Consider the following 23414-nt stretch of genomic DNA (forward strand, 5'->3'; position numbering starts at 1 on the left):
AATCTGTGTGTTGAGCAGGGAGCTTTAATATATTACTCAGTTGTACTAGGGAGCATGAGATCTTTGGGTGTGTGATGAGTGGGCAGGTAACAGAGTTTTGACCTCCACATATGCCCCATGGCACACATATATGCACACACACACACACACACACACACACACACACACACACACACAAACACAGAATTTTAAAAAAAGAAATGTAAACGCAGTCCGATTTTCCATTTTCTTTGTAGCCAGAGGATTTTGACAGAGGGACATTTGTAGTTAAACTATCATCGGTTGAGAAGTTTTTCTTTACCAATAAGACTCGAGATGAATTGCTTATACTATCATTTCTAGTCAAGGATGTTTTGTGCTCAAATTGATGCCAGAGTCACAAGAAATTGGATGATAAATTAATATGTGACACAGACAAAAATAAGGTCAAGTTTCTTTGTTATAAGGGGAAGAAAAAAAACCAGAATGCACTGTAATGGAAAATACTTAATTAGATCATTCGTCCAGTCAATAGCTCGTTGTTCAATGCCTCTGAGCTACCAGGTACTGTCAAGGCACGGTTTTCTTTCTTGTTCTTTCTCCTCTCCCAGACTTCTCTGTCTCCTCTCTGTGTCCTGCCAACACTTCTTTTCCTTCCCCAGAACTTGGTCAACAATACGATTACAGCCATGATGCCCTCTGATTGTCCTGGCAATAGGGAGGAAGGAAAGAGAATCTTCATTTCTCAATTTTCTGGTCCTTCATTCTCCCTACTGGCTTCTGTTGTCTTCTGCACAGGGCCTACAGGAAGACCCAATCCATATGCTAAGCATGGAGCTTTAATATACTATTCAGCTGTGTTGGGGAGCATGAGATCTTTGGGGTACGGAATGAGGGGGCAGGTAACAGTTTTGAAATATCTGGACTTTCTTCCAAGACCCTTGGTATGGATTTCAGATAGTAGTATTAAGCAAGAACCCTAGCATTTATCAACTCAAGATCCCCTCCTTCGTAGTTTTTGGTGTTATGGTGACAGTGCTAATACAACGCAAGCTTTCTAGCCCCAATAATGGCCCATTAGAGCTTCAGGAAAAGCCATCATGTTTCTGCAGCATTTGTCTGTCAGCAAGAGACTATTACAGAGCACAAACTCACACTGTATTAGTGTTATCAGTTCCTTATGATCCTTGGCACAAGTGCCAGCCAATGGGCTGGCAGTCTGCTGGCCCCCACTGGATGATATAACTCCATACCCAGAGTCAAGCCTGTGAGAAAGCAGCGGGTCTGCAGAAGTGTGTGGCTGGGGATATTCCTCCGGCCTGGAGCCCATGACACATGGTCCTCAGAGATGCTCAGGCTAAGGTCGCTGTCTTGGTCCGGCCTGTCTTAGTCACTGTGGACTGTCCATGGATGCCCTCCCAGGATCTGCCTTCTCCAGTGCTCACCGTGGGCTGGAGCAGAGTCAGGTTTGGCTTATGATCCAAACAATCCCATGGAGTCAGCCTCCTCTTCCCGGACTGGTGGTAAGAATCGTGGGTGTACACGTTGGGTGTTTCCCCTACAGCCTTGTTCTCTCCTGCACCCTTGACTTCAGATGTGGGAATGGGTGAGGGACGACAGAACCAAGCTTCGAGCCCTAATATCTGCTGGACTCAGTGACCAGAGGGTAGATTTCCTAAAACTGCCTGGTGGGTCTTATTCAGTGATGAGGCCATCGAGTCCTCTGGGTATGTGTGTGTGGGAAAACCAAACTGGGTCCACCAGTTCCGTTGAGTTTTTGTGGCTTGAGAGATACAAACAACTTCCTTTAGCAGTTGGTCCTAGAGCATGTGGGAGGAGGAAATTATGGAACTTGCCAGACATTTAACTACCACTGCCTTATTTGTGGGAAATAGAAGGCTGGTTTGGGAAGACTGCCCCAAGGGATGGAGGATAAAATCGAAACTGGGCTCTGAAGAAACAAAGGTGTGCTTTGCACCACACCAGGGACAAGGGCTTCTGTGCTTGGAGTAGTTGCCAAGGTGTGAAAAGACCCAGGTGCATACATGTGGCAACACTAAGGATGGTGACCAGGTAGGAAGGATCCGTGCAGACCTGTGTTTGACTGAACTCATGGCTTACTTGGAGTTTTCTGTCCAAAGGGAAGCATGGAATTTTTGGGACCTAGTAGGCTGCATTAAATGGCCATGCTTGTCGACAGTGTACTAGGGTAGAAGAGCAGGTCATGAAATTGGCCCTCACCAACTAGCAATCCCCTTTGCCCTCTCAGGAGTCCACCATGATGGAAGAGGTGGATACAGATGACCAGACCAAAGTGTATCTATTGCAGAATACACCCAGAGGCTCAGATGCCCAGACCCCAGTGTAATACACCCAGAAGACACCCAGAGGCTCATTCTACTGACCTCACAACTTCTGAAAGAACTTGCACTCAGGGAAGGAGGAGGCAGGGAAAGGAGAGAGACCTGTCTGCAAACACTGAGAAGTGGTTTTAAGCAAAGATCCAGACCCCGGCTGGCATGTTTCGCCAGTATTTGTTGTGTGACCTGGAGAAGGGCAATTCTGTACACAGGGAAGTGCATGAATCTCTCCATTTATCAGACCTGATTTAGAGTTCTAAATGCAGGTGCTTCTCTGCCCAGGATGGGGTTACATCCCCACCAACCTATCATGAATGGAAAGGCTGGAAAGGCATTGAACATACCCATCCTAGTGAACCTCGTGGCAAAACTACACAGGCACTGCGGGCCCCTCTCCCCCCCCCCCCGGTATTTCGGGGCTAAGTAGGGGCTGTAGCTGTCACTGCCTGGCACATCAAGCCAGTATGAAGCACATCTGTGTGCTGGGAAAAGGCTTTTCCCCAAAGATCTTGCTGTGTAACCTTTGTCCATGAGCTGTTCTTCACAAGGCATTGCTGGGTACAGGATGCTGGAATTCTCCAGTGAACATTACTCGCACGCGCACTCACACACACACACACACACACACACACACACACACACACAGAGAGAGAGAGAGAGAGAGAGAGAGAGAGAGAGAGAGAGAGAGAGAGAGTCACTCCTCTCATGAGACTTCCAATCTACCGAGAAGGGGGGGTACCTCTCACATCAATAAAGTTGTGATTGCTGTGTTAAGCAACTTGAAACAATGTGACTGGCAAATGTGGGTGCTGTCTGGGAGGGAGAGGGGGGAGTCTACTAGATGGCAGCTATAGTGATGGGCTGCAGAGGGGTACAGAGTCACCTACAGCATCCTGCCATGTGTCCATGGCCTTACAGGCCAAAGAGCAGGCTTCATTCCTCACTGGAGTCATTAACTGTGCATTTTCAAAGCCCTGCCAAGCCCTGTGCAAGCTCAGGGAAAGGAAGAATTCAGAGAAGCCCATCAGTGAGGCCTTCCTTCACAAGCGATGGGAGTCATGTAGAAACCAACTCAAGGACAATACCTCTGCGTCGTCGTTTTGTCTCTAATAAAATACCTATTGGGTTTTGTTTATTTGCTTGTTTTGTTTTAATGATGCAGGTCTGCTGGGGGTCTGTTGATAGAGCAAACATCCCTGCCCATCCCTTGATGCCATGCCTCAGTTCCACCCCACACTTTCCTCCACTACAGCACATGTGGACAGTGTCAGCTGCCCTCCCCCAGTCTTGACTAGTGCATTTGTTCACGTCAAACATCGCCCTTGAAGCCAGTGCCTACTCCCCAAATCCCACCACAGTGACTAACCCCTCTTGAGGCTTTCAGCACCCGCCCTCCAGGCTTTATACCCCAAACACACAGCACTGCCTACAGGTAGGTACACTCTGCTTAGACATTATTTTGGTGATAAAATTATGCCCCCCTCACCCCAACACTGCTCATTGTCTTTTGTAAAGACTAAGGTAATATACTCTCTCCCGAGGGCTTTCCTTCCCCCTTTTAAATAATTCTGTATCCACACCAGCACACATAATCAAATTGATTATTATCCCTGTGGCAGGCACATCCCCAAGGTGAAAAGCCCCACAAGAAGAGCTGAGACTTGACTTATGGCTCATTTTGGTACAGTGGCAGCCCATAATGTTCTGGTTCATAGAGGCAGAGGCAGACAGGGCTGCAGGTGCGCTGATCACTGGGAACTCAGGTGTGCGTTTGAAAGTGTCCACCTCGGAGAAATTTTGACAGGTAAGTTGGAGGTTTAAAAGCCCAATCGTGTTTTCCCAAGCAGACAGGGATTTATGCCTGGAGCCTGGGGCCTGAGTGCACTGTTGAGATTTGCCAATGGGCAAAGCCTGACTTTTGTAGTCTCGAGGCATTTTATGGACACACACACCCTGTATCAAGCCACATGCCAGCGGTTCAGAGCAGACTGGCCCAGATGATAGGGGCGGGGAAGGGGAATCTGTCTCTCTCCTCTGGCTGGCTGCACCTCACCTGCTGGTCTGACCCTTAAACAGGGGGTGAGAGCCTGCGAATTTCTAAGCCACTGGCCGCTTCTCTACGGTGGCGGTGGCGATGGTGAGGAATGTGGCTCTAGAGAACAAACCCATTCCAAGAGACTCAGAGGGGGTTTGCAAGCCTGTCGGTTCATGGAGCTGTGTACCGGTGTTGGGGGAGGTGGGGGCGGGCTCCGCGCGTATGTTAGCACCCTCCCTTCCAACAGTCCCACCAAGCAGTTTGAATCTCCCCTCTGCTTTGCAGCTGCACAAGCAAGAACGGCAAGCTTAAGGACTCTAAAATCCAGCCTTCCTACTCCACAGGAGGTGGGGACCTTGCATGCCCGCGGGAGTGTCCTATTCCATTGAAGTCTCTTGGGCTGGCCCCCCTTCCCCCACCCCAGCTCGATTCTGTCACTTTAAGTCCAGCCCCTGAGAGATAGCCAATAGGAGCCAAATCATACATCAGTCTCTCAGCCTTAAAGCTACAGTAGGGTTAGTGGGCTCCAAGTGTCGGGCGCCCCAGCCTCCTCCACGGCTTCGCGTCCCCTCTGCCCGTTCGCTGAGTGCGCGGATGAGTGGGAGCGCGGAGCTGCGCGCGACTCTCTGCCTCTGGCTCCCCCGCCGCGGCCGCGTCCTCCCACTCCGCCTTCTCGCGCTCACTGTGCCCGCCGGCCGGGACTCGCACCTCGTCTGTGCCCTTCACTCGTCTTCCGCGTGATTTCCCCGCTGCCTTTCTCCTCCAACTGGGAATGCTAAAACGGGACTGATGGACGTGTCCGAACTCTGCATCCCGGACCCCCTCGGCTACCACAACCAGTAGGTGCCTTACTTTCCCTTCTGTTTGTCTGTCTGTCTGTCTGTCTGTCTGTCTGTCTGTCTGTCTGTCTGTCTGTCTGTCTGTCAGCCCTTCTGCCCATCCTAGATGTCGCAGTTCCTCTTTTACACATTCCTGAAGTGGCAGGGACCTAGGAGGGGCGCTCCAGACGTAGGAGGAGGCAAATCGCACACTTGCTCCGGTTTCTTGAACCCTCCTCTTAACTTTTCCGGCATCATCTTTCATGTGCCCTTACTTTTAGACAACAGTGGTGCTTTCTCGCTCACTCTGAATTTGCTCCGCGGTGACAAATATCACCATTTCCGTGACGGGCAGGCGGAAGCCCAGAACAGGTGCGGGGACAGTGGCCGCAAGGGTGTTCTGTCCCGTCCTAGGAATCCTCCCTCCCTACGGGCGCTTTGCTTTCCATCCTGGCTACCCAAGATGATTTTAGCCGGGGGCAGAAAAATCAGGTGTGCTGGGTCCAGTGAGGGGAACTACAGGCGACCAACGTCGTGCGGGCGCGGGGGTCCCAGCGGGACGCGCTCTGGGTGGCGGTCCTCGGGAGCCCCTGGGGCACCGCAGGGCCCGGAGCGCTGCGCTCCGCACGTCCTGCTTGGGGACCGGTGTCCCACCGGGAGCCGGGTGGCTCTCTCAGTGCTGCAGAGGTGAAGTCGGGTGGACGTTCGGGGCAGCATGTCGGGTGTTGTTCCCCCGCGGCGGGCTGAGCAGCTCCAGTACGTGGGTAAAGTGAGCTACACGGATGACTGAGGTTGCGGGGACCGGACACGACTCTCGGTAGCTCCGGGGTCTTGGGACAGTTTTCCGAGCGTACTGGGTGGGAAGGGGAGAACTGACCCCAAGCCTCGATATCGCGTTCAACACGGGCCACCCGCGCTCTCCAAGGTGGCTGTGCCACCTGCTCAAGCACCTGCTGGGGTCTCCCTTCTGGCGCTCCGCGTCCCATCGCGCTTCGGTGGAACTCGGAGCGTTCGTTGGGCCGTCCTGGAAATGATCCTCCGCAGGCATAATAATTAAGATTAAAAGGAATCTAATGAAAACTCTAGCTTCTCACCGGCAGCTTTCCTAAGTAACTTTCTGTTTTTCTTTTCTCCACCCCCAACGCATCCCTCTCTCTTTTCTTTTTTTTTCTTTCTTCTTTCCTGAAAGAAACATACAGACTCAGGTTTTCTTCCCTATCACGGTCCTTTCCTCTCCACACCACCCACCCTTTCCACGCACCATCCGGCCAAAGAACTTGGGAGACAGCTTTAAGATAAAGGCTGTGTGTGGACCGCCTCTGGTTAGGTGAAGTTTCGAACCGTCCACCTCGCTTCGGAGACTACCTCCACTTGCTGGGGCCAGTGCGAGGAGGCAACTTGGCAGCGGGGCTGCTGCTGTGTTAATAGCCGGGCTGTCCTGCCCCCTACCCTCACCCCAGAAACAGTGACCCTTTCGCTTCAGGAATTTTCCTCCTGGAGAAGAGTTTTTTTTTTTTTTTTTTTAAAGATACCTGCAGAATTTAAACAGAGGTTCAGGAGGTGTTGAGGGAGAGGAAAGCGGTCCTTAATTATAATGGATTCTGATTTCCATCAGCTTGAAAAGTGGTTTTTCAATTCTCTTTCAAGGTTATGCCGCTCCTGGGGCTGCCGGGTGGGAGTAGGGGTCTTTGCCTTCAGGCTCCTCCCCAAGGGAGTATGAGAACCTCGGGAACTGGGGGGGAGGGGGAGAAGAGGATTAGGGGTGTGGACCAGAATGCTTGTTGGACATTTCCTCACATAAAATTACCAAGTACGTCAAATATTGGATATTTAAATTATTTAGGCTCCCTTTCTCCGGAGGTGACTTCTTCCCTTGAGCCTGAAATATCTCTGTGTTTGTCCCTAGCTCAAGTCATCATCGATCAATATGAGAATGTGTGTGCAAGCAGGGGCCGGAATGTATGCATTGATAGTGTTGAACAGACCCCTCAGAAGGCCTGATTACAGTTTGGGAAGAAATGTGGATTAAGAGGAGACTCTCAGGGAGGCAACGAATAGGACGATGGAGCCAAGGTCTTAGAGGTGTAAGGCAAAAATCATTTATCCAGTAAGCCTGGGAGTGGTGTGGATTCCCTCCCCTTTCTGGATCTTTTCTTTTCCTTTCTTTTCTTTTCTTTTCTTTTCTTTTCTTTTCTTTTCTTTTCTTTTCTTTCTTTCTTCCCTTTTTTTTCCTCTTCAAAATAATAACAACAGGAACAATAGCTTCTCCATCCATGAGCCATACCAAAAGTCAAAAGTATGCCTGCTTAAAAAGAAAAAACAAACAAACAAACAAACAAAACCCCAAACCCAGGACCTTCTGAGCTGCAGCTCCAAGCTATAACCAGTGGGTCATTTGCAGGACTTTGCTGAAGCTATGGTTTGCATTTGCCTTGGTACAGCGGTACCAGGGCATTAATGTGAGCGTGGTGAGGACAGAGGCTGGTATGTGGGGGAGGTGGGTAGCTTTGGAGCCTCCTCTAGCAAAGTAACAAAACCGGGGAGAAGTGGGGGTGGGTGGGGTGCTGCTGCACACTCTGGTGTGTTGGAAGGATGGTGGCATACATGCATTTATTACAGGCTGATGTTTCTCAGGGAACCCGTGATGGGGTGCTGTGTGTGTGTGGTGGTGGTGGTGGGGACATCATGTGCTCTGTGTCTAAGGCTTTTACCCTGTGTGGATTCATTGACATTCTCAGACTTTAGAAAGCCCAAGGGCACAGGGAGTGTGAGTTGTGGGTGGGGGTGCATTTCTCCTGTCCCCTCTTAAGACAGAGAACATTTGTCACATTCTCTGTGTCATCCTCACCGTCCCAGGTGAGAAATGAACACGCACGTGTGTACCTTCCTGCCCTTCCTTTTCATTTTCCCATAGTCCGTCCAGAGGTGACTCCCTCACTCTTTCAAATCAGTATTTTATGTACACAGGCAGGCTGAGTGTCCTCTCCTATGAGTTGCCTGTGTAGGAATGACTTGATGAGGCACTGACTGGAGAACGGAGGCACAGAACCCCCCCGTCTGGGGGTGGGGTGAGGTGGGGGTGCAGTTGCCACCTTCTGAGGAGGAGGACCACTGCACTGCACTCCACTGTTGTTAAGGAAACAAAGAACAAACTGTCCCGAAGGTAAAATATGTGGGTTCACACATAGGAAAAATGCCACATGGTAATTCAAAATCAGTGACCTGGAGAAAAACAAAGGGGGGGAATTAATTTTTAATGGTACATTCGAAAATAAATCAGAGAGAAGGCATTCGTCGTGGTTTTCCAGGGGGAGGGGGCTCCAGAAAGGAACTCTTTCTGTGTCTGCACTCCTCTGGAGGTGTCCATAGGGGGTAGAGGATAGTAGTATAGATAGCCCAGAGTTGGTCAGCCCGAAGGAAATAAATAGAAAAAACATTAGGTCAGTGTCACAGGGCCCTAGTCAGGACTGAGGCCCTTCCGGGTCCATGACAGCATAATCTCCATGGAAATTTCCTCTTGGGGTAGATTATTTTACCAATTCCTCTCATCTTAGAAGCAATCTTCTATTCTGCCAATAATTATAGTGTATGTGTGTGTGTGTGTGTGTGTGTGTGTGTGTGTGTAAAAGATTTTCTTTTATAAGAGTATGCACAAGAGAAAAACTTGATCCCCCAAACAGGAACCTTTTCATTCTATTGATTTGGAGTGATCAATAAATATCCCATTTAGTCGAGAAAAGGGACAGAGGAGACTTTTGGGACAGCAGTGTATGTAGGAGGGGGTGGAAGCTGTGACAGTGAGTTGATGTCACCCTCAGCCTTCTCGGAGGGCTCTGTCCTCAATCCAAGCTCTCACAACTCCGTGCTTTGGCCCTCGTGTTCCTATAACCGGACATTTTGTCCAATGGCTTTTGGGGAGAGCCTAAAGTCATTGAAAAGTTGCTCTTCTTCCTTGGTCCTCTGCAAAATGTCTTGCTTCTCTGGAGCAGGGCTCTCTCTCATTTCCAGGCTGTGGTAGTACTTGAGATGGGAAGACCTGAGCGGGCAGGCTGCCGAAGGAGAGTATCTGGCCAACCGCACATAGACCAGGCACAGGGTGCTATTGGCCTGGCTCCCTAGAACTTAGCTGTAAGAACTTGTCATCTCAAGATGATTAAGACAGGGTCCAAATTTTAAAGGAAAGAATGGTAGATCTTTAGGCCATGACTTACCTTTTCAAGTAAGCCCAGACCTGTACCCAGAATGGCCTTGACTCGGATGCCCTCCCTCACCTGCTAGTTTTCCTGAGGTCTGCCCATCTCTCTCAGCAGGAGATCCTTAGCTCTCCTCCCGCATACATAGAAGCTCTGCCCAGCATTAACCAGCCCTGCTGATGGGCTCTGGGAATGTGGGGCTTGGATTCCGATGACTCTTAACTCAATGTTACTGCAATGTTCCAGCTTGGCTGGAATGTTTAGCTCCTAGTGTCCCTTCTCTATAACTCCCCAGGAGTGCCTGGGCAGGCGTGGGCAGTAGGTGCAGGGTCTGCAGATTGCTCCCCCGAAGCCATAGGGTAGAGTGGAGGAGGATGGGTTGAAGCTAAACCAGTCAGTCAGCTTGGAAGCATCCTGAACATTCTGCTGTGTGCCCTTGAGACGCCTGCTGCTTCCAGCTCTGAAGGGGAAGTGTGTGTGTGTGTGTGTGTATGTGTGTGTGTGTGTGTGGGTGTGTGTTATACATCTGTGACCCCTTAAAGAACCTTTTTTACACCTGCTGAATTACCTATCTCTGTCCAACACACTCATACCTCCGTGGAATGCTTGCAGAGAGGACCATTCTCTCCTGGTGGAACCAGAGTGGCCTGGGGCCGGGTTACATCTGGTTGCCCCATTGGCCCAATGTGGTCCGGTCCCTGTGCAGGGAGGCTGTGTTGCTTATAATTGCAAATGTAATTAGCAGACCAGCCATGGGGGACTGGGATGCTCAACTTCTCTGCACATCTCAGTGACCCCTGTGATAGCTAGCCTGGCAGATTAACCCTCAAAGGACCAGCCTGCCTCTTGCCACCAGTGGCGCCCACTGATCTTTCGCTGACCACAGCAGAGCTGTGCTGAGACCAGACCCTTCCTCTGGAGGGGCTCTCCCAGCAAGGAGGTTGGTACTTGGAGATTTTTTTTTCCTTCCCTTGGACACTGTGTTAGTGACCCTCAATTCTTGTCTGCTGGGGCATTTCCTTCCCTGTTTTCCTGGTCACACTGTGACACTGTGGTGGGAGCCTTTGGCTGTGTGCTAGTTGGTTCTGTGACCCTGGGAGTCACCTTACTGGAGAAAGCTCTGGAAAGACCTCCTGATGACTGCTGCCCAGAGCACTTGGGGCTCAGGGGCAGGGGCTCGTACTCACCCATCTCATCAGCCTCAGCCACAATCAGCTTGCAGGAAGTGATGGCTCCCCACTAGCGTGAGCTCTTCATGAGTGTGTGCTCCGCAAGGCAGCCCAGCTTCTGCCGTTCTGCTCGGAGATTTGTAGAGAGCCGGTCATTTGAGTTCATCACCTAAAGCTAAACACCAGACATCATACAAGTGCAGGCACATGCAGCAGCCTGTCCTCCCCCTCCCCCCAAGAGCACCTTTCCTCCCCCGCCCCCCTTGGTCAGGATTAATATCAGAGAGGATCTTAAGGAGATTTTAATTTACAAGACCTGGGGTAAAGAAGTGTCAAGCCTTTGGGTGATCCCATCAGGAGCTGCATCCAGCCATGGGTCACTATGCTCTGGAGAGCTGTGTGTGCCCATGTGTACAAGCATGCACTATGGGCATCGCCCCCTTTAAAAGGAGTGACAGTGTACCAAAAAAAAAAAAAAAAAAAAGCTGCCTGCCTGTCCCTTGCCTGAGCTGAGGTCAGGTCTGGCAACAGTCCAGTAAAAACTCTCACCTTGACGTCCAGAGTATGGAAGGGACCACAGAGGAACCCCCTGGCTGATATTCCTGTAGTAAAAAGGGCTCTGGCTCTTCTCAGAGGCCTCTTTCCAGTCTTTACCCTGAGCTGGATTGGGGCAGACTGGAGAGTGAAGGCAGAACTGCCCCTCTAACAGATGACCACATCCCGAGGAACACGTCAATACTTGGGCCATTCTACTGCAGGCCTCCATGTCCTCTGCTCTCCCTGGATAGACATGTCACTAAACCCTCAAGTTTACAGGGTCGGATGGTTTCTTAAATGGAGGAAAATAAGCTGTAGTTCATCTGTCCTTTCTGTATGGGATCTGATAAGATAAGGTAGGGGGATGGTCAGCTGAACAGCTTTATGATTAGGATCATCTCACTCTAAATTAAAATTATGTAAATCTAAAGTTTGTTTTTCAGAAGGTGAATATTTGTGTGTGAGAGTGCGTGACTACTCTTCGTCTTGTTGTGTTTTAAAACCTGTATAGATTTGATGTTAAAAGATGAATTTCCCTTTTTCGTTCCTTAAGACCCCCCCCCACACACACACACAAACTGACTTCCATCTTACATCCAGCTTTGTCCAGGGTGGAGTTTTTTCTATTCCTGCTGTCATTCAGCATTGCCGCCCGGGATGCAGCCATTTCTGGGAATGGGCTTCTAGAATATGTTATTTTATTCTTCATTATCATCTTATTCAGGGATCAAACAGGAGTTGCACAAACTCTGACGAGGTTTTGTTTTTAATCATGTGGCTTCAAATGAGATCAATTTTTGTTTTGTTTTGTTTTGTTTTGTTTAACGTCTAGCATGGTCCTCTCTAGACCATTACAGAAACAGCTAGCTGACAGCCAATAACCGGCATTTTACTAAAACATGGCATTTTAAACAGAGCGAAGGTGACACACCGAAGTCACACTGGGCACTGCCATCCCAGAGCTTCAGATCTGAAAAATAAAGTATTCTTTACATGTGGCACTTTAATTTTTCAAGTGCTCAAATTACCTGGAGTTCATGTATTAGTTTTTAAAATCATTGATTCTTTTGCTAATTCACTTCGGGTTTCTGGTTTGAGATTTTTTTTTTTTTTTAACCTGACTGTGTAGATATCTGAAACTGGGCATAATGGTACATGCCTGCAATCCCAACACTTGTGATGACAGGAGAGTCAGGGTTTCAAGGTCATCCTCAGCTGCATATAGAGTTGAAGGCTAACCTGGGCTACAGGAGATCTACATTAAACAAAGAGGAATATGATCTATGTTAAAAGGAAAAAGAATAAGACAGGGGAAGAAGGACCTGGAAAGGTGGTTTTGAACATCACCAGCTTTTCCCTATGCTCTTGGGTCTGGAAGGAGGGAGAACAAGGTCATACAGTCCTAAGGACACATTCTGCGGAGAAATGGGGTGAAGGGGGATGTCCTAGGTGACCTTTTGCTCATGCCTTACAACTCAACCTCATCTTCTGTCTCTATTCATCATCCCTAGCCGTTTCCATCCCAACCTGGTACAACATGTCCTCATCCGCTATCCTGTTTCGACTTCACTTTTTGGAGGGAGACTGTAGGCATGTGGGCTTGACTGTACACACATGTCTCGGTGCAAAGCGTGTTTGAGCTGTCCTGGGGTGGAGCCGTAAAGTCTGATACAGAGTATCGCTGGCCATTCCACTGTGACTCACCCAGCCATCTCTTTATCCACTGTTGCCCACTTGCTCGTCTGTTTTGGTAAAAAACAACAAGAACAGTGAGGAAAGACCCAGTCTTCATATTTCATTCAAGCTGGCTATGCCTGTTACCGGGGAAACCAGTGATGGAGTATGAATGGAGGTAGCAGGAAACGGGGGGAACTCTTCAGAGTCAGTTTTCAAATCTTCCCCCCCCCCCCCCCCAGTGCCTGGTCCTGGCTGCCCTCGGTTGAGGTTCCTGGTGAAGCAGAGTAAGCATGCCTGTATGTCCGCACGTTTCTGCTTCCCCGATCGATCTGCAGAGAACATCGTTAGTAATAAACCAGACCTTCGGCATGCATGAAACAATATTTAGGCGGCTCCTTTCAGGCTGACTCTTTGTCAGTCAACTCCTGGGTCTGTTGACGCCGCCGTCTACCTAAACAGTCAAGCTAACAAGCACTGTCAGAAAGAACACCCCTTTTCACAGAAATAATAACAAGAAGGTGGTGGTTGTAATGATTATAAGATCGGTAATAATAGCGTTCACCTTTTCTGTCCCCCAGAGCGCCAAGCAATTCACATGATCCGTGTTCTCACAGTATCTGGTTAAGGGTGGCCACATTTTGCCTCGGAGCATAAATATATTTGTGGGAATGTAAAATACGCAAAGGCCTCAGGCTTGCATATTTGAATTCATCCAGGAGCAAAACCAGCCCAGTGTCTGGATATGAGCAGGCGGGTGGCAGAGAATCTGGTTGGTATTAACCACATGTGCCCAACTCCAGAGAAATGCATCTCTTTAAGGATGCCAGTTCGGTGGCCCCACTACATCCGCAGCCTCTGTGCAGTTCCAACGATTCCTATTGCCATCCGGTGGCTCTTCTGGCTGCGTTCTCACATGTTTGCAGGTTGGGGGCCTTTGAAGGACAAGGGGGCGGTGCTTTGACGTGGAGCATCTTCAAGAGTGGCATGAAGTGAGCAAAGTCGCCTCCCTAGCCTCAGCTGGTCACCTTACTGGCCATTCCATTTCTGCCAGGCTCTTGTCCCAGCCTGCAGAGTGGAGACCTCTCTAAGAGCCTCTGAGTTGCTCCTGTATCCCACAACGCCACAGTGTCGGTTGCTTCTGTCCGTGCTTGTGCGTGCATTTTATGAAACGTAAGACACAGCTCTGTCTCCCCCTAATTGTCAGGGGCCCTGATGTCTGCACTCTTTTGAACAACTTAGTATGACTATCACTCAGCTTCTTACCCTCCCCCCAAGGAAAATAAAATCGAAGCTTTGGATTATGAGTTGATTAGTAAGTGACTTAGCAAACAAACCAGTCCCCTCTGGAAATGCAAGCCGGGGTAGCTGTACAGTTCAGGTTCAAATCTGATTTTCATTCAGTCTGTGAGAAATTTTATAGCTGCAATTCCCTTGTTGGACTCAGAGGATTTGTTTGTTTTGTTTTTAATAATGAATAATAACAACTGATCAGTTTTGTTGAATTTAAGAATGATTGATTAGGAGAAAGATTTTTTTTTTTTAATTTTTAAATTTTTATTATTTTCTTCCAAAGAACATTTGGAAATCTGTGTGTCATTGTCACTGAGCGCTCAGGGATGGCCTGAGCATGCCTGCCTGCTGTTGTAGCAAATGAGCTAGCTGTTCATTATAGAGAGTCATAACAGTATCTTCAGCAGGTGCAAGTCCAACTTACTATTGGCTGTCGGGGTGTCCCTTCTGAGTGTGCCACATCCTGTACTGATTCCAGAGGCAACTGGTTGAAATGAAGACATTTTCCTATATCACCAGCACACAACCAAACAGCCACGGCTGTGGCACTGCCTGTTTATTGATGACGCCGCAGAATCTTTCTGGCTTCTTTCCTCTCTTCCCCCAAGAAGTCACTAACTGGAAATGTGTGTGCCTTTGGAAGAGTCGTGGAAATACTATTCATGGATTTATGCAGGGTTGCATATGTTGTTGGTTTTTATTTGCTTTGAGACAGAATATGACTAGTGAGTCTGCTGTGTAGACCGTCTGACCTCCAACTCAGGGAAATCAACCTGCCTCTGCCTCCAGCGTGCTAAAACTCAAGGCATGTGCCGCCACACCCAGAGACACAGATCTTTGCAGAAACTTTATTCTCTCTTTTCCACAGATAATATCTGCCTCTCTTTAAGTTGCTGTGGTGATCAAACCAAGTCATTGACAAGTTCCAGGCACTTCGCAGGCGCGCAGTAGGCGTGCCTCAAATGTTTCGTGTTAATGAACGTGGGGTGCCTGACCTGGACTTAGCTTAATGCGATCACTGTGGCTGGAATTCCTGTATGTGTAACACAGGGGATTAGAGAAGGGATTAATGGAGGGGGGGGTGATGAGTAGGAAATTTTCCTCTGAATGAGTGTGTTTATTCTCAACCTCTGGAGTGAGGTGCTTGATGAAATAGAGGCTGCCACACAGTTAAATGTAATTTTGACTTGGATAATTTGACTTCGTTTAGATAAACGATGATTTTTTTCTTTAGCGTAAATCTCATTCAATATTTGCTAAATCTTAAATTTGTCTGATTAAGTACTGCGCTATTATATTCTCCTTATCATTATTGTTATGGTTGTTGTTTTTGGCAAAACACCGAAGAGTGGTTATATGTTTGGGGTTTGGGGAAAGAGCAGTGGGGTGTTGGGGAAAGGAGTCCCCCCTTTTAATACAATTATCTTTTTTCTTTTCAACTTATTTATTTGTTGAATTTATTTTTGGCATTTTCTGACAGAGTCTCACAAAGTCCAGGTTGGTCTGGAACTCACTGTGTAGCCAGTGATGGCCTTGAACTCCTCATCCTCCTGCCGCCATCTCCCAAGGGCTTGGATCGCAGGCTTGCACTATTATGCTTCTGGCGAATTATTTCTAATTACATTTTTATTCATTTATTTTGTGTTTCTGTATGCATGTATACATATGGGCACATGTGTGCCATGGTGCCGCATGGAGGTCAGAAGACGACACGTGAGAGTTGGTTCTCTCCTTCTGCCCATGTGTGTGTCTCTGGGGATCAAACTCTGGTCCGTGGGTTTGGCAACAGGCGCCCTTACCCGCTAAGCCATCTTTCTGGCCCCTCAAAGTATTAAGCGTCCATCTCCCCCATCTTGCCTGTATTAATTGGTTAGATTGGTCATAGCCCTCAGGGGGTTAGCGGGTAAAAGTGAGTTCTGCTCTCCCAATGTGTCAGTGGAATCCTGATTGTGTAAGCAAGTTCTTGGGGGCAGGTAGCAGCCACAGCTGTTGAGTTTTGCTTTAGAGAGAAGCAGAGGAAAAACTCTTTTGGGGACCTGTATTTGCTTGGTGTTCCGCCCTCCACCCCACTCTCAGACATTGTTGGACAGCACTGTGGGACAACTGCTACAAGAACCCGACACTCAAGCAATGAGAAGGGACCCTTGCTCTATCTAAATGGCCAAGAAAGATACTATCCCAGCTTCCTATGGAGAACACGGGTAAGACACTGTGGAAAATCCACTCTCATCAGTGTCATCACATTGGAAGCAGAGAGGACTAGGGATCAAATCTGAACAGGGCCATCTGGGAGGAAGTGCAGATAAACTAGGACCTGCTAGTAGCAGAATACCAGCGAACCCCAGCTGCTACTCACACACCTCCCAGAGCTAGTAAGTACCATTGTCTTACCTAAGCGAGGAGTCGCTGCCTGGATACCGGGAAATAAAGGGATCTAGAGCCCCCTACAGGCTCTCTCCTACTCTGCAGCCCATGGACACCAGCCCTACAGCTGGGCCTCTCTAGAGCAGAAAGGAGAGGCTCAGGGACAGCTCAGAAGCTAGGATCACAGCTCAGCCCTAGTGGTCGCCTTCTGAGCAGTGGTGCAGCTTCTGTAGCACTGCAGGTGCCTCCAGCTGTGAAGTGTCTTCCCCTAGTGCGCGCGTGCGCATGTGTGTGTGCACACGCACACACACCCCCCAGCAGGACAGGACACACTCACTGCCTCTGCAGCTTGCCTGACCTTCAGACAGCCTGGCAAGTGTTCCAGCCCCACTTATTCTGAGGAATGCCCTCTGGCTGCTGAATATGCAGAAGCATCGCAGCCAGGTGTGGAGCTGATGGTGATGCTCAGATCTAATGGATGATCTTAATAATAATAATAATAACAACAACAACAACAACAACAACAACAGTCACAACCACTGACCTTGATCGGGTGCTTCCTATGTGACACGTGTCCCTCAGAGATATTTTACATATTCAGTCATTGCTTCCTCACAAGGGCCCTGGGGATCTCACTTCACAGCTGGATAAACGGAGACAGCGTGGGAATACCAAGTCACTGTTTGAGCCCTTGCCTGCTGCCCTTTTTCAAGCATCGTGAGGGCATTCCGATAGAACCCTCCCTTGTGGCCTTTCTCCCTCCCCATGCCTTCTGTCAGCTCTACCTCACTTCTGCCTCACTCCTTCTCCATCAGCACCCAAGTCTGTGTGTGATGCTGGAGCCTGCCTTGAATCCCGTTTATGCCTGTCAGCAGTGCACAGCCCCAGTGGCAGCAACTCCGCCATCCTCCGTGGGTCTTCCCTCGCTCCGCCCAGTAACCCATGGATTCCCAGCAAGACAGTCAGAGTATCTTCAGTTCTTTCCCCTCTCTTCTTTGTCTAAGGCCCACCGACACCTGAAAACGTACCCAAACACTCACTTGAGATCTGTTCCTCCCCAGAAGGCCTTTTCCCGTCCCTGAGAGCATCTATGGATCCTGTGAAACCCTGTCCAAGTCTACCCCCCTCTGTGAAACCATCTCTTACACTCCCCCAGAAGGCTGTATCTCTCTCCTGGAGGCTGCCCGAAGGCCCTGGCCACGATCCTGGCATAGAGCAAATGCTTACTAACTGCTGTTTGAGTATGATAGAGAGGTTAGAAATGAGGAAACTGGAGCCTCGGGGACACAAAAGGGAGCCTAGAGCCCTGTACTGATGACCAGGACTCTCTGTGGCTCCGCATCTGTGCTTCACATCTGTGCCGTCTAGCACAAGGGCAGGTAGCTGGGAGTGTCACACTCTTCCGAGAAGCAGCTAGTTCTGCAGCTGGGAAGAAAGCTAGCTCTAGGGGCCCAGGCCTCAGGAGACTCCATTGTTAATTTTTTCAGTCTTTTTTTTTTAAAAGCTAATTGTTAAACACAATCACTATTGACCATGAAATAATATAAATGTGTAATTCAACACATCAAAGAAAAACCAAAGATCATAATACAAAAAGTTCAGCATTTCCCGAGGCTCTGGGACACTTGGCTTTCGATATTTGAAGCAGGGAGCCATCTCTGAGCTTGTCGAGGGGCATGCTGTACTGTTCAGTGGCAATTTGTGGTCCATCCCTCTCAGTCTCTCAAAGTTGTCACACTGATCGCTTAAAATAGGACACCACAGAAACTCAAAAATACTATAGGTCAGTCATTGCCTCCTCTGACGCCTGCATGTGTTCAGTGTTGGCCACCAACACACTGTCTGGCTCCCTTGCATCCTGCTCTGTGACTCTGGATAAATGACTTGACCTCTCTGTGCCTCAGATTCCTTTTCTGCAGTGTGCCTTCTCATGGCGCTGGCACAACTAAAACGTGGTAAACATCAGGAGCTCAAGCAGAGACAGGTACACAGTAAGTGCTCAGTAAGCGTTAACTCACGGTATTTACGCTCCTCACTGTCCTGAAACGTGTCCAAATCCCACCACCACGGAAGACTTCCCAGATAGAGGAATGTGCACTGTGTGTGTCTGGATTCCAAGGTTCATTGCTTTTCCCTCCTGCTCCCCTGCCCATGGCGTTGAACCTGAGTAGCTCAGAGCAGGAAGCAGAAAAGACTGAGTGTCCCAGAGGAACAGCCCCGCAGACTAGAGGATTGTGCCCCAGGGCCTGTGAGGCTTTGAGGTCAGGGCTGCAACAGACTGGGGAGCCGGCGCGGAGGCACAGATGAGGTGGGGGCAGAGTGGGGTTGATGTGGAGCTTAGTCAATCTACATGGGCAGGGAAGGTCGGCAGATGGCTGTTGGCATACTGAAGCTCTGAGAAGAGACTCCTGTCCTCCGTGAGAGTGTAGGACACGGAAGCTGTGCCCCAGCAGACAGGGACTCACTCCCCTGGTACTGGGAACAGAAGCCGCGGTCCAGAGGACGCCACAGGGAGCATGCGCAGTGAGTGTCCTGTGCTGTTGTTTCTTGGGATATCGAGTGAGAAGCTGAAAGACCAAGTCAGTCCCTGTGCTGCAGCGACTCAGGCAGCAGAGGTCAAGCGGGCAAGGGCACTCTGGCTCTTAATCACCTGGCTCAGCTCTGGCCCTAAAGAGCCTTTTGCTCTGAAGTTATCCGACATTGCTAAATCACACCCAGACAGGCCCTACCCAACCCCTGCCCAGCCCATTTCCAGTAATAAGCTAACTGTGAGCATATGGACTCCCAGGAAGGGTTACAGCTGCCTCTGCGCAGGCCTGAAGGTACATCTCACTGATTGTTGTGGTCCCGTTTTGGTTTTTAACTCTGGACTCATAGACCAACGTCCCTGGAAGTGTCTAGAATGGGCAGCCTTGAAAAGGCTATCCCGTACTTGCTCCTTCTCATGAGATTCTGGTCTTTCCCCGAGCAACTCTGGGGCCTGCCTGGATCAGAGTTATCTGTGAATCGAAACACAGGGCTGGGATTGGAGGAGCCTCCAATAAGTGCGATACATCTGAGAACGTTTTGTTAGGCTGGGCTGCGACCTGGTCTACTGTATAGCTGTACAGGTTGCTCACTGACCACGAAGGTCTGTTTGAGAGGATCGGTGACATCCGAGGCTTGATTTCCCTTAGTCTCGAGGCACATATCACAGGGAGAAGAGGAGAGTGAGTGTCTGAGGACTGAGGGTGTAGAGAGGCTAAGGAACCTGGGCCTCTTTGTTCGATGAGAGCAGCCCTATCACTAAGTCACCCTGGCTTGCTCTAACTGCTGAGAATCCAGTGGTCAGGGATAAGAGTCACGCTGGCGCCCTGAGTTGACCATTCCCTGGCTGATGGGGCTGGAGCTGGGGGGATGAGGGATGACGGGGTGGAGGTGGAGAGAATGTTCTGAAGCAATACTGGGCTCCTCAGGCTCTGAGGTCTTAGTGAGCAGGTTTGGGGGTGTGCGGGCACTCTAGAGGATGTCGAGGAGGGCGGGGAACCCCTGTGCGCAGTAGAATTTGCACTTAGGCTTTGACAGTGACTCTAAGTGGGAAACCTTGCCCTGCTTTACAGAGTACAGAGGAGGAAGGGCCTGCCCAGGTGACCCAGGGGTCCACTGGAATCAGGCCCCAAACAGAGCCATTTCCTGCAGTAACTCTGACGTCCACACATCAGGGAAGCACCGTGTCTGTCACAACTCATGGTGGTTCAGCACAGACCAGTCCCCACATGCTCCCTTCCTGCTTGTTAACAAACAGCTTAGAAAGGTGCTCTAGAGCCCCTGAGAAGGCCTGTGGCTGTTCAGAAGATCTGAGCATCTGGAAGTGACCCAGTCCACGGTGGCCCCTTGCCAGGAAGGAAGGAGGAAGAGGAGAACATAGCCCCTGTGCCCTCATCCTATAGGGACAAAGAGATTAGCTATCATGGCGCCGGTCATTAGTGCCGTGGAAGGCCTCTGTGAAGACAGATGGCCACTGCTCTATTACATAGACACACTACCCAAGCCATCTTGATTACAGTGAAAATATTAGCTGGGGACAGTGACGCACACCTTTGATCCCAGCATTCAGGAGGCAGGGGCAGGCAGATCTCTGAGTTCAAGGCCAGCCTGCATTGGAGAGCAAGTTCCAGGACGACAGCCAGGGCTACACAGGGAACTCTGGGAAAGAAAGAAAGAAAGAAAGAAAGAAAGAAAGAAAGAAAGAAAGAAAGAAAGAAAGAAAGAAAGAAAGAAAGAAAGAAAGAAAAGAAAAGAAAAGAAAAGCATTCAAAGCAGTTCTATCTAGCAGAGTCCTCAGGAAGCAGTAAGCGGGTCTTTGCAGCTGTGGGGAACTGAATCTCCAGAGCCTTCCTGTGTCCCAGATGCCTGCAAGACTTGGACACCCTAGCAAGCTCTGCCACCCGACCAGACAAGAGAGAATATTTCAGATCCTGCGCCTCTGCTCTCCTAGTCCTGGGCACATGGACCAGTCTGAGAGTGTGCCCGTGACAGGCGGGCCTTCTTCCAGAGAGAGCGGGAAGCAGGGGTCCCTACTTGGCAGCCATGCAGGGATCTCAGGAGATCCAGGGTGAACCCTCAGAACAGAGGAGTCCGCACGGGGACTGCCACTTATCTCTGTCATCATCACCGGAAAAAGATCTGTGGGGCAGAGCGGTGTGCATGGCAGACATAGAAAGACTGTGAGACTGGAAAAGCCCAGAACAGGAGCAAATGTCACTGTGCTCTCTGGCTACCTCACTGTGGCCTTCAGTGCTCGGTGCAGAGACACCCATGCTGCCCTACTACATTCCCACTGACTCCTGCCAGGCTGTATCCCAACTATTACAGCTGTGTCCATGCTCACACCCTCACTTGGCCCTCCTTATTCAGAGGTGGCTTCTGGGACTAAGTGTCTAAGATCTCTGGCTGAGAAAGAAGGTTGCAGAGGAGGAGGTGGGGAGGGGATTCATGACCCCAGCAACTGGGAGATGACCTCACAGGAATGTGGGGATTGGATGGAAAAACAGGCGACCTAGGTGGCATCATAATCATTATAATAATGATAATTTTTAAAAGCAGTGGAGTAATATAAACAGTGAAATCAAAGATTTTTAAGCTCTAAAAATGTCAGGTATGAGCTTTGGAAAGTTCTGGAAGGAAACACACAATATTGTCACTTGGAAGGACTTGTGGGGAATGGGTTTAGGAGTCCTGACATTGAGAGATTTTTTTTTTTTTTTTTGCTTTTCTCTTTATTATGATCACACATAAGTATTCATCAATAAAAGCAATAATTTGTGCTAATAAAGCAAGGTACACAGAAGCCAGAAGGCAGACATCTTTCTCTGGAAAGAAAAGCAAAGTCCCAAAGAACCCTATCCCAACATGGAGCCCACGTTCTGGGTCCTGAAGAAGCTCTGACTGTCCTTGCTCCGGTGTTCTCTCACTCTGCCATCAGATTGGCACCTCTGCTTGCCTCCATGACAAAGTCTAGTGTGTGTGTGTGGGGGGGGGGTGCTGGAGCAAAGTCTCAGGTCTTGGGGTGGGCATTGACAGTGGATGCATACAGTGACTGGTCCTGCCTGCTTTGTGAGGGCTGGCCTCCCTGCCAGGCTCTTGCTACACTGTGTGCCTCACACAGCCTGCCTGGACCATGGGGGCTGGCAAGGGACAGCAGATCACCTGCCTCAAATGCCATTAATCTTGTGTCTCTGAGGGCCCTTGTCATCCTATGCCAGCCTGCTTGGCACCAACTGTGGTGGAGAAGGACATGACTGGGGCCCTGGGCTTCTCTCCATGGTAGGCCAGGACCCTGGAAAATACCATCTGTCTTGTTTGAGACTTCTGACACCGATTCCCCAGGTCAGGATGCACCAAGGAGAGCCCTGCTTGGTGAAATCTCATTGTTATCCCCTTGGCAAGACCTTAGCATTCAAGGTCATGGCTATATAGGCACCCTTAGAGTCACCTGTGGGTCCCCCCCTACACGCACCTCCAAGGAGGCTTCCAGAGGATGGCCTGGAGGCTTACTGCATCTAGCTGACTTACTGCATCTAGCTGACCAGCTTGCACATGGAGCTGCAGAGATTCTAGTTTCCTGCTCTGGCTTTCCGTGTCTAGCTTATCCTTTCCCCACAGATTGACCAAGTGCAGACCAGAAGCCATCTAGGTACCAGATAGATGGAGCCTGAGCCTGAGCCTGGCCATGAATATCTCAGCAGGAGCCTAGGAACTCTATCTTCTTTACACTAAGAAAGCCAACGTTAGGTAGGGACTGGAGAGATGGCTCAGTGGTTAAAAGCATTGGCTGCTCTTCCAGAGGACCTGGGTTCAATTCTCAGAACCCACATGGCAGCTCACTATTGTCTGTAATTCAGCTTTGACACCCTCATAACAGACATGCATGCTGGCAAAACCACCAATGCACATAAAATTAATCTTTCTTTCTTTTCTTTTTCTTTTCCTTTTTCCTCTTTCTTTCTTTCTTTCTTTCTTTCTTTCTTTCTTTCTTTCTTTCTTTCTTTCTTTCTTTCTTTCTTTCTTTCTTTCTTTTTTTGTGCCAAAACCGTCTGTATGGTAGAGATGTGTTTCTGTAATCCTAGCTCTTAGACCTCAGAACCCAGCACTCGGGAGGTGGAGGCAGGAGATCAGACGTTCAGAGTCTTCCTCTGCTACATACCAAGTTGGAGGACAGCCTGGGCTACATAAGACCCAGTCTCAAAGGAGAAATAAGTGATTAAGCATCCTTGCTCATGCTCTTTACCCTGTAGAACAACCTCTTCATCCGGGTCGACGCGCACTGTCGAGGGAGCCCCTGGCTCATTGTTAGCCCCTTTCAACCACTTCACTCCTGATGTTTGAAATGTGGGCAGTACCTCCTCAGCCCGCTTGTGGCCATTGGAAAGTGGCTCTGTGTGTGTGGGGTGGAGGTAATCACAGGTGTGGGTTGTTTTTTGTTGTTGTTGTTGTTGTTTGTTTTTTTTTTT

At 49.4% G+C, this 23414-nt stretch overlaps 1 protein-coding gene across 4 annotated transcripts in view; it reads left to right on the forward strand.

Annotated features, from left to right (window-relative positions):
• Positions 1-23414, forward strand: part of Esrrb (estrogen related receptor beta) — a 166733-nt gene that overhangs the window by 63585 nt on the left and 79734 nt on the right. Inside the window, exon 1 of one of the 4 annotated variants that reach the window (XM_021202231.2) lies at positions 4905-5213. The exons of 2 other annotated variants lie outside the window; for them this stretch is intronic. In XM_021202231.2, the coding sequence (XP_021057890.1) occupies positions 5164-5213 (50 nt within the window). In that variant the 5' untranslated portion in view covers positions 4905-5163. Of the gene's footprint in view, positions 1-4904; positions 5214-5240; positions 5565-23414 lie in introns of those variants that run through there. One more of the 4 variants, XM_029540701.1, reaches the window with a different exon arrangement.

Source organism: Mus pahari, chromosome 7 (assembly GCF_900095145.1).
Source record: "Mus pahari chromosome 7, PAHARI_EIJ_v1.1, whole genome shotgun sequence".
NCBI lineage: Eukaryota > Metazoa > Chordata > Mammalia > Rodentia > Muridae > Mus > Mus pahari.